The following is a 10,278-nucleotide window of genomic DNA, read 5'->3' as shown; positions in this document are numbered from 1 at the left end:
ACGTGTGGGTCCCGCGACACGGGCTAGACATATCCATTTAGGTAATTATGCCGTAATAATCGTGTCATGCTCACTGCCCCGTGATCTCAAGCTCAGATGCTCAAACGGTGTCCAGTACTGGAAGCAACGAAAAGTACTCTCTTGCCGCCACGCTCTGATAGTGATCATAGTTAATTTCGTGGGTGCAAATCTTGATTCTAGAAGCTGACCGAAAATAAAAGAATCAGCACGGATAACAACAAGTTTTTAGTTTTGTTTTGGAACGACATCAACAACTGAGTTTGCTGAAATGGTTAACTAGGGGAACTACGATGAAGTCTTCGATAGCTACTGTGTCGATTTGAATTACAAATCACCATTCGTCCTCCCTTGTCGCAAGTGATCGGCCTCACTATAATTCGAATAGTTTTGTTTGACCATAGCGATCGAGCAATAGATAGAAGCCGATTGTCTTTCCAAGATCGAGATGAAATCTAAGATGTTGACAGCAACTAGAAGAAAACGCATATCGTACCACTAACCATCTGGAACACATCCCTTTCCATCTAACCATTTTGTTGACCCAGCCTAAAACCACATAAAACGTGCATGTCGCAAAGACAGATTAGTTAAAGAATTTTGTAGAGAACAAGATAGAATGAAGCTTCCAAGCAAGCACCACCAGACAAGCCCACAGATTACAATAATCAAACAGGATGATGGTCACACAGTGGATTGAGTGCATTAAAAACAATTTTAAAAAGGATAATAATCAGCTGCCGTCAGCCCATCGCCAGTTCCCACTACGTATAAATACTGCCCCAACACGTTTCCACACGGGAGTCAGCGATGTCAGGCCAACCAAACTGAACGCGCGCACGCCTCCTCACTCTCCCGTTCCCGCGCCGGCGGCCGGAATTTCTCAGTCGGTTCTCACCATGGCGGCAATGCCAGGCCACGCCTACCTCCGCATCCTCCTGCTCTGCCTCGTCCTCCCATTCTGCCTCCGGCGCCACGCCGCTGCGCAGCAGGTCGACGAGCAGAAGGTCCTGCTCCGGATCAAGGCCGCGTGGGGCTCCCCGCCGGCGCTCGCGTCATGGTCCTCCAACGCCTCCTCACTCTGCACCGGCTGGACCTTCGTCACCTGCGACGGCGCCGGCCGGGTGAGCTCTCTCGCCCTCCCGAACGTCGCCGTCTCCGGCCCCATTCCCGACGCCATCGGCGAGCTCACGAGCCTCGCCACGCTCAACCTCCAAAACACCACCGTCACAGGCGGCTTCCCGTCCTTCCTCTACAACCTCACCGCCCTCGCCTACCTCGACCTCTCATCGAACAGCCTCGCGGGCGACCTGCCCGCCGACATCGGCCGCCTGGGCAAGAACCTCACGCACCTCGCCCTCGACAACAACTTCTTCACCGGCGCAGTGCCGCCCACGCTCTCGCAACTCAAGAACCTGACGCACCTCGCCCTCAACAGCAACAGGCTCACCGGCACCGTCCCCACGGAGCTCGGCGAGCTGACGGGGCTCCAGACGCTCAAGCTCGAGCTGAATAACTTCAGTCCGGGCAAGCTGCCCGACTCGTTCAAGAACCTGACGAAGCTGGCCACCGTCTGGCTCGCCAGCTCCGCCCTCACCGGCGAGTTCCCTGCCTACGTCACCAAGATGTCCGAGATGGTCTGGCTCGACCTGTCCAACAACTCCTTCACCGGGAGCATCCCCCCGGCCATCTGGAACCTCCCCAAGCTGCAGACGTTGTACCTCTACTCCAACTACCTCGCCGGCGACCTCGTCATCGACGGCGCGATCGGGGCGGCGGGGCTGGAACAGATCGACGTGTCCTTCAACGACCTCACCGGTGCCATCCCGGAAGAGTTCGGTAATCTGACGAAGCTCGTGCATCTGAACTTGAACACCAACAGCTTCTCCGGCGAGATACCGACCAGCCTCGCGCGGCTGCCGTCGCTGGTGTTCCTGTGGCTGTTCCAGAACAATCTCACCGGATCACTCCCGGCGGAGCTCGGGCTGCACTCTCCCGTGCTGAGGGACATCCAGGTCGACGACAACGACCTCTCCGGCCCGATACCGGCCGGCGTCTGCCAGAACCGTGGGCTGTGGATCATCTCCGCCTCCAACAACAGCCTCAACGGCTCCATCCCGGCGAGCCTTGCTACCTGCCCCGCGCTCATAAGCCTTCAGCTCCGGGACAACCAGCTCTCCGGCGAGGTGCCGGCCGCGCTGTGGACGGAGACCAAGCTCATGACTCTGCTTTTGCAGAACAATGGTGGGCTCACCGGGACCCTGCCCCAGACTCTGTTCTGGAACTTGACGAAGCTGTACATCTCCAACAACAGGTTCAGTGGGGCTCTCCCGGCGGCAGGAGCCCGGCTGCAGAGGTTCTACGCGGGGAACAACAGGTTCTCCGGAGAGATACCCTCGGTGCTTCCTGCCGGGATGCCTCTGCTGCAAGAGTTCGATCTGTCAGCGAACCAGCTGTCCGGCGCCATCCCGGACAGCGTCGTGTCGCTCCGTGGCCTGACGCAGATGAACTTCAGCAACAACCAGCTCAGCGGCGAGATACCGGCGGCGTTGGGGTCCATGCCGGTGCTCACCCTGCTCGACCTCTCGTCGAACCAGCTCTCCGGCAGCATCCCTGCGTCGCTGGGGAATATGAGGGTGAACCAGCTGAACCTCTCGTCAAACCGGCTCACCGGCGAGATACCGGCGGCGCTCGCCATCTCCGCGTATGACGGGAGCTTCCTGGGCAACCCCGCGCTCTGCACGGCCGCGTCATCATCAGAGAACCTCGCCGGCGTGAGCTCGTGCGCAGCCAGGACATCCGACAAGGTATCACCGGGCCTCCGCGCGGGCCTTCTCGCTGCCGGCGCCGCGCTTCTCGTCGCCATCGTCGCACTCGCCTTCTTCGTCATCCGCGACGCCAAGAGACGGAAGCGGCTCGCGCCGGCCGTGGAGGCTTGGAAGCTGACCGCTTTCCAGGCGCTGGACTTCGGGGAGACCGCCGTGCTGCGCGGGCTCGCCGACGAGAACCTGATCGGCAAAGGCGGGTCTGGGCGCGTGTACCGCGTGGAGTGCCCCAGCCGCACCGGCGGCGGCACCGCCACCATGGTAGCCGTGAAGCGCATATGGACTGGCGGGAAGGTGGAGAAGAATCTGGAGCGTGAGTTCGACTCGGAGGTGAACGTCCTTGGTCACGTCCGGCACACCAACATCGTCAAGCTCCTCTGCTGCCTCTCCCGCGCCGAGACCAAGCTCCTCGTCTACGAGTACATGGGCAACGGTAGCCTGGACCGGTGGCTCCACGGCCACAGGTGGGCGGCTGGGAGCGCGGGGGCGGTGGCGAAGGCCCCGTCGTCTGCCCGGCGAGCGCCACTGGACTGGCCGGCGAGGGTGAGGGTGGCCGTGGGCGCGGCGCGGGGGCTGAGCTACATGCACCACGAGTGCTCCCCGCCGGTGGTGCACCGGGACGTCAAGTGCAGCAACATCCTGCTCGACGCGGAGCTCAACGCCAAGGTCGCCGACTTCGGGCTCGCCAGGATGCTCGTCCAGGCCGCTGCTGGCACGACGGCTGACACCATGTCCGCCGTCGCCGGAACTTTCGGCTATATGGCTCCTGGTAAGAGCACCCATCGATCACCTTCCCTAATCCAACTCCAATTTTTCTTGCAAGCACGGCAACTCATCCTGTCCATTGTGTTCTGCAGAGTGTGCGTACACGAGGAAGGCGAACGAGAAGGTGGACGTGTACAGCTTCGGGGTGGTCCTGCTGGAGCTGGCCACCGGGAGGGAAGCCGGCAACGGCGGCGAGCATACCTCCCTCGCGGAATGGGCGTGGCGGCACCTGCAGTCGGGGAAACCCATCGCCGACGCGGCGGACAGCTCCATCGGGGACGCCGGGCGCAGCAACGACTTTGAGGTCGTGTTCAAGCTCGGCGTCATATGCACCGGCGCGCAGCCATCAACGCGGCCAACCATGAAGGATGTGCTGCAGATACTGCTCAGGTGCGAGCAGGCGCACCGGAAAACGGTCGACGAGAAGACGGTTTCTTCAGAATACGATGCCGCTCCGCTGCTGCCGATGCGAGGGGGCAGCCGCCGGAAAAAGGTTTCCGACGACGACGACAGCAAGGGCAGCTTCGACATCGTCTGACGAAATACGGTAGTGACCTCAGAAAGTCAGAATACAAGTAGTAGCAATAAGGTACAGTAGCAAGAGTTGTGCAGTGCAGTTTCTTAGGGAGAGCAGAGCAGATAAAAATGGTGGAATCGACACTGTGAGCCATCATGCAGGTGTATAGGCAACTAAGTTTGATCAGATAGTATCATTTTGAAAACAAGATTGTGCATTCAGACATATATATAGTGGACAAATGAGGTAAACACAGCCAAAAGACGGTTAAATTGGACTATGTCGATCCCCATCTTTATTGGGAAGAGAAAAATACAAAAGGATTAACAACAAAATGCTTGGATTACAACACCAGACAAGGGAAAAAGAATCTGGCAGAACAGGAATGGCATTGTTCAAACCTCCATCTCCATTGTTCCTGCCATCCAAACGTTTATGCATGCCATTAGATAAACCTCCAAACTCTTTGGCGCTATACTAGCTATTATCCCGCTGCAAAGATGTCTGCAGAATAGCCGAAGGAAGGTAAAATTCCACCACCAGGGGAGCCCAGAATATTAGGAAGATTTGAAGAGAAAACGAAGAGGAGAGGCTACACTCAAGAGTTCAGTCCATCACGGCAGTTATCAAAAGACTAGTCGACCTCCGCATACTGGGAGTGCGAGGCCGCAAGGAGAGCGGCTCCGATGCCAGATCCGTCGTTGGCCAGCTTAGCAACCAGCGACGAAGAGGCTTCCTCCCCGAGGAGATCTGTAAGAGTTGCTTCTAAGCAACTGCTGAACTTCTTGTAATGTTCATAGAGCCCACCATCCAAGGCAACGACGGTCCTTGGCATCGTGCTGCCATCAGTTGGCACTTTGTCACGGCCTAGCTTCTTCAGGATGCCATATATACCAGCAGCGGCCAAGCGTGCTCCGCGCTCAGCAACAATGTCACATATGTGACGAGTAATGTATCTTACTTCCAGGGAAGTATCTGCAACCTGAACATGAAATCGAGATGTCATACAAGTAATCAATGGTCATTGAACATTTCTGGTATCCAGTTAGGTTCACGCAAGTCATACCCCAACGATATCCTTTAGCTTAGTTCCCAGAACTTTAAGGTCATGTGATGCATCATGGTGCATGGCTGACATATCCGGGGTCCTGCAATGCATAAGATTCAGTAGTTGAATTTATACGGAGTAAGAATACACTACAAAACTTCATACAGATAAACGCTTTAATCGTAATTGAGCTCATGTTCAGAAAACATTTGTCAAGATTTAACACAGATTTCTGCTACTAATGGCATGGGCTCTTCATTAGTTCTCAAGAATTCTATGCTATTCAATACACATATCAATCAACAAATAGTATATCTACTTAGCCTCAAGTAAATATTCGATTAGTTCCAAGAAGAGGAGCATAACACTATTCACCATCACTCTTTTGAGCCACTTGAAAAAACAAAAGAAAAAGGAAAACAAACATTTGGTTTTGAATTAGAATATTAAGGTGTGCACGAAACAAACTCTATCCAAGTAAGCAATTGCACACGCCATCCACCAAATTATTCTAATACACCAGAGAAAAAAGATACCAAGCTTTGAATTGCTCGCAGTTGAGGACAAAACAGAGCATTGACCAGATGTAAAGTATTTCATCACCAGTTATGATGAATCGGCATTAAATTTTGATTTTGCCACCTCACATAGATTACTTGACTGAAGTATATGTTAACTTCAGAAGGCCCGAAATTTGCCAATTCTTTTATAGCTTTGGGCTTTGGCCTTACACGGACTAGTCAACTGATGTAACATGATAAATTCGGACGAGAATCTGTTTCCTTGCGCAGTTTTGAAAGCTCAATATTAGTGTGTAAAAATTCTTGATCACCGTTTAGCTACAGCAAAGATGAAGAGTTCAATGACTAATGGGTCAAGAAAGTATACCTCAGTACAAACGGCTGTTCCAACTTAGGTGGAACAACATCTCCAAACAATGCAGCATCATGAGCCAGTTTCAGTAAGATTCTTCGCACAATCTCTCCAAGATACATGCCAGAAATCATCTTTTCATATATCTGTTACCCAGAAGATATTCGCATATATTAGTGCAGTTTAGCAACAAAACATAAATGGAAGTGTAAATACCACCGAGATAAACACCTGTTCTCCAGGATTCAGACTTTCAAAATCCATAGCTTTATCGTATTCTGAAAGTGGAAGCTTGTCTGATTTAAAGCTTCCCCATTCCGTGTTGATTACCTAGAGAACATCAAACAATATTGTAGTTAGGCTAGTAGAGTACAGCAGTGAAGATACGATGCATGTGTACGCCCATACGATGTTTAATGGGACTTGTTCATTCCAAGCAGAAAGGGAATTTTAAACACCAACCATATTTCCGGATTTAGGCAGTAATCCAGTCCATTTTGGAATTGCATTAGCATGCTCAACATATGCTGCATTTGTGCCAGTGCCCAAAATTACAGCAGCAACAACATCGTTATCCACATATCTCCCACCAGCCAATGTGCCGACTGTGTCATTAACCTACAAAATATCAACAATCAGCCTACATAAAGGAAAATCTCAAAAAAGAAGAAAGTTCTGCATGACGCAAAGCATGTTTCCATCCCCATCAACAGAAAAGATTAACGAGTAGCATCAGGACACACAAAAATAAAAATTGCATTATTTTGCGGGAGTAAAAAATAGATATGGTGTATTACCAATGCTGAAACTTTCATATCCAACCCCTGCCTCTCCATGGCCTTGCTCAACTCAGCCACAACATCCTCACCAACCTGATTAGGGAGTAACCAAATAACAAATTAAAATCAAAGTAATTGTGGTTATTATGGGATGATTGAAAAATTGGCTCAGAGACCATCAACCGAGAAACTTAATATTCTTAAGTATCACAAATATATTCTTCCTTACCAAGCTCTACATTTCATCGTTGTGATAAACTCAGATAACATCAACCCAGAAACATACTACTCTTACTGCATCATAAAAATGTGCTTCCTAACCAAGCTTTACATTTCATCATTGAGATAAAGAAATCAGTTTGACCATAATGTAATGAGTGATAACGAAGTATCAGTGAACTAAATGAATCAACATGAAATAATATTTAATAACATTTCATCATTGAGATAAAGAAATCAGTTTGACCATAATGCAATGACTGATTGAGAAGTATCAGAGAACTAACTGAGTCAAAATGAAATAATATTTAATAGCCACACGCCCACACCACTATTAAAGTTCAACACTTGTGGCATATACAAATATACAATGGTTCAGAAGGCAAACCTCTTTTAGCCCTCCATGCCATCTAGAAATGACTAAAACATCTCTATTATATAGTTAACTAAATTAAAATTGAAAGTGATTGACGAAGAGATGACAACTAGTACAATAGAAAAAATGTCATAAGTGCTAAGAGGCAAATCCTTTTTTCATTTCTCTCCTTCAAGGTCAGACATTATCTTAGATGGTTTGGCTAAGAAAAGGGTGTGTTAAATCTGCTCTACTATACCAAAAGAGTGATCAAGGACAAGAACCGAGTCCCTTGCCATATCAAATAAAGGTTAACCACCAGAAACTTGCCATATCAATAAAAATACACTTGAAGCCATGTCAACTAATGTCCTAGGAGTTTGCTGGACATAATCTGCATAGTGTTCTGAATTTACCGTGCCGTTGATCGAAAAACCCTTTGTCCACTTGATGAGCGTTCCAGATGATATCGACAATTGGTTCACTGGAAAGGAAAAGGTGAAACCCAGCTCTCTCTGCCTCCCCTCTGGGAGGTGGAAATCGTTGCCTTCGGTATCCACAAATTTTGCCAATGCAGCAGCAATGAAATCAAACAGTTCCTGTATCAATAGTTATTAAAGATACATTAGGAACCACGCGCGTAAATTTGGCAACTCCAGGAAACTTGAGAATCAAACAGCAGGAAACTCACCATGGAAGTCCCAACCATGAGGTGAGGTGGGATAGAGACTTCCTCGGACTGTTGCTTGGCAACACGTTTCTCCCTTCCTGCGAGTTGGACTCGGAGTACACGGAAGTTGGTTCCTCCAAGATCCAGCGCATAAAACAGCCCATGCTCGTCTCTGCAGACATAGCACCCAGATGATTAAACACAAAAGTTCAAGAGTCAAGAAAAAAAATGCATGTTTATCAGTGAATTGCACATAATAGTCTGAACGCAACAAAATGTTAGATTTTAAGAACTTGAGTTTCAGTGAATGATGCTCAACATGTTAAAGCATTTATATACTATCTGTTATAATTCGTGACCAATGTTTTCTCAACATGAGTTCGATCTGAAATTTCCTAGTGTATAAGAGGATGATCCTAGAAAAACTAAGCAATTCACAGGTTATACGATTAGGTCGAGTAATTGATATAACTCAATAGAGAAATTGCTGACACAAACCATAAAGATGTATCAACGTTTCTAAAGAATTAAGAGAATTGAGCTTATAGGAGTAAATCTGAGATAACTACGCATGTCATTAATCGAAAAACTAAGCACTTGACCGATTATATCTAGAGATGATTAGGTGGACTGGCAGATATAACTGAACAAACAAATTATTGAAAGAAACGATAAAGACATATGAACTTTTCTACAGAATTCACAGTATAGGTGTAAACATGCGCTAACTATCAATGCCATTAATTGGACAGTACATGTACATCTCACTAACGGGCTATCAAATAGGCTCGCCCCACCAGGCACTCATCGCAATCTCATCATGTCACTCCAAGACTGGTGACATTCTCATTGACACCATATCCTAAATCATCAAGGTTGGTTTGGAACTACCACGTGATCTGCAAGCATGGGATTTGGCAGGGCGGAATTGGTAGGTAAAAGTATCCTATCCTGGCCCATGATCCATCTAGAATCGGCAGAAGGGTCGATCTTCCGCAATAAGATCCGGGCATTTCGCCGGCAGGGCGGTCATTCCTAATCAAGAGCGGGAGAGAAGAATTGCTGACGCTTCCGCGATCACGGAATCAGAATTCGTCCAGCCGCGACGACAGTCCCAACAACAGACGGCGTCTTTGGGATCACAACAACAAGTCAACCGAACGCGCAAAAAGGAAAGGAAAGGGAAAAAAAAGGAAAGACGGGATCGGATCGGATCAGATCGGACAAGAATGGGATCTTTGTTACCCGGTGGGGAGGTTGTCGACGTATGAGATGAGCATCTTGAGCTGTGAGTGGATGTCCCCGCGCAGTCCGCGCTCCATCTCGGCGACGAGCGCGTCGGAGATGCTCCTGAGCAGGGCGGTGGGCGTGGAGAGCGCGCGCTCGACCTCCTCGATCACGTCCGCCACCTTGCGCTTCCGCTCGGCCTCGGCGGCGCCGTGCAGCTCCGCCGCCCGCTTCTGGCGGCGCCGGCCCAGCACGACCGCCGTGCCCACCGCCGCGCACACCACCACCGCCGTGCCCACCGCCGCCGCCTTCCCCATCGCTGAGATCAGCCTCTCTCCGACCGGCAAGAATCGCAGAGGAATTCCGCTGTGGATCCGAGGGAGTGAAGGAAGGGATGGTTCGCCCGGGCGCGTAGGAGAGGGACTGGCCCTCGGCGTTTTAACCGGTAACTTTTACCCGCTGCCTTTGCGGCATTTATGGATCCACCTATAAATACACGAACGGCCGGGATTTGTCCGGGGGACACGTGGACGGACGGGATCGTGGCCTTGGAGAAGTGGATCTGGATTTTTTTTGGATTATTAGGGAACGGATTTTCTGCTGTGGAAATATTACTAGACGGATTTACTACTCCCAGATATACTTTACGGTAAGTACCTGCGGCGTAATTACCTAGTATCGGATTTGGCGAGTAGATCCTGAATTACAGCGTTGACTTGTGGCGGGGGCCCGCGTTCCAGTGGGCGTAGAAAATCTTGCGTGGAAAGGCAGGTGCGTAAAGAGGGGGTAAAAGGAATCCTGGGCCACGTCACGTGGATTGGAGGGGCCCACGGTAGATTCCTGGCGTCAGGATGATGCCATGGTGTGGCCACGTGGCGCCCAGCATAGGGTCAACCGCCGCCACCAGCCGTCCGCTGGTTCGGACCAAGAGCAGCGACGTCCGGCTCCTCGACGACGACGACGGACCAGCCGCACCGCCGAC

The 10,278-nt window shown here is 50.4% G+C and overlaps 2 protein-coding genes across 2 annotated transcripts; one reads left to right on the top strand and one right to left on the bottom strand.

Moving 5' to 3' along the window:
• The first annotated feature begins 806 nt into the window (after window positions 1-806).
• Window positions 807-4,333, top strand: LOC127326621 (uncharacterized). The gene is made up of 2 exons (XM_051353430.2): window positions 807-3,612; window positions 3,701-4,333. The coding sequence occupies exons 1-2, from the start codon at window positions 918-920 to the stop codon at window positions 4,144-4,146; spliced, it is 3,141 nt and encodes a 1,046-aa protein (XP_051209390.1). The 5' UTR covers window positions 807-917; the 3' UTR covers window positions 4,147-4,333.
• Window positions 4,334-4,372: 39 nt separating this feature from the next.
• LOC127326633 (hexokinase-5) lies at window positions 4,373-9,747 on the bottom strand. The gene is made up of 9 exons (XM_051353440.1): window positions 9,315-9,747; window positions 8,091-8,241; window positions 7,816-7,998; window positions 6,844-6,918; window positions 6,509-6,664; window positions 6,278-6,376; window positions 6,062-6,192; window positions 5,192-5,273; window positions 4,373-5,107 (listed from the first exon to the last, which is right to left on the bottom strand). Exons 1-9 carry the CDS (start codon window positions 9,611-9,613, stop codon window positions 4,760-4,762), a joined length of 1,524 nt encoding a protein of 507 aa, XP_051209400.1. The 5' UTR covers window positions 9,614-9,747; the 3' UTR covers window positions 4,373-4,759.
• Window positions 9,748-10,278: the final 531 nt, after the last annotated feature.

This window comes from Lolium perenne, chromosome 1 (assembly GCF_019359855.2).
Source record: "Lolium perenne isolate Kyuss_39 chromosome 1, Kyuss_2.0, whole genome shotgun sequence".
NCBI lineage: Eukaryota > Viridiplantae > Streptophyta > Magnoliopsida > Poales > Poaceae > Lolium > Lolium perenne.
The sequence above is the reverse complement of the archived record's forward strand: the minus strand, read 5'-3'. Positions and strand labels throughout refer to the sequence as shown.

What these genes read in the sequence shown, in the direction of transcription:
- LOC127326621 (XM_051353430.2), top strand. Translation starts at nt 918, where the DNA reads ATGGCGGCAATGCCAGGCCACGCCTACCTCCGCATCCTCCTGCTCTGC. An exon ending in TTTCGGCTATATGGCTCCTG is followed by an intron (nt 3,613 to 3,700) that starts GTAAGAGCACCC and finishes TGTGTTCTGCAG; the next exon opens with AGTGTGCGTACACGAGGAAG.
- LOC127326633 (XM_051353440.1), bottom strand. Translation starts at nt 9,613, where the DNA reads ATGGGGAAGGCGGCGGCGGTGGGCACGGCGGTGGTGGTGTGCGCGGCG. An exon ending in GTCGACAACCTCCCCACCGG is followed by an intron (nt 8,242 to 9,314) that starts GTAACAAAGATC and finishes CTATGTCTGCAG; the next exon opens with AGACGAGCATGGGCTGTTTT. An exon ending in GTCTGAATCCTGGAGAACAG is followed by an intron (nt 6,193 to 6,277) that starts GTGTTTATCTCG and finishes TCTGGGTAACAG; the next exon opens with ATATATGAAAAGATGATTTC.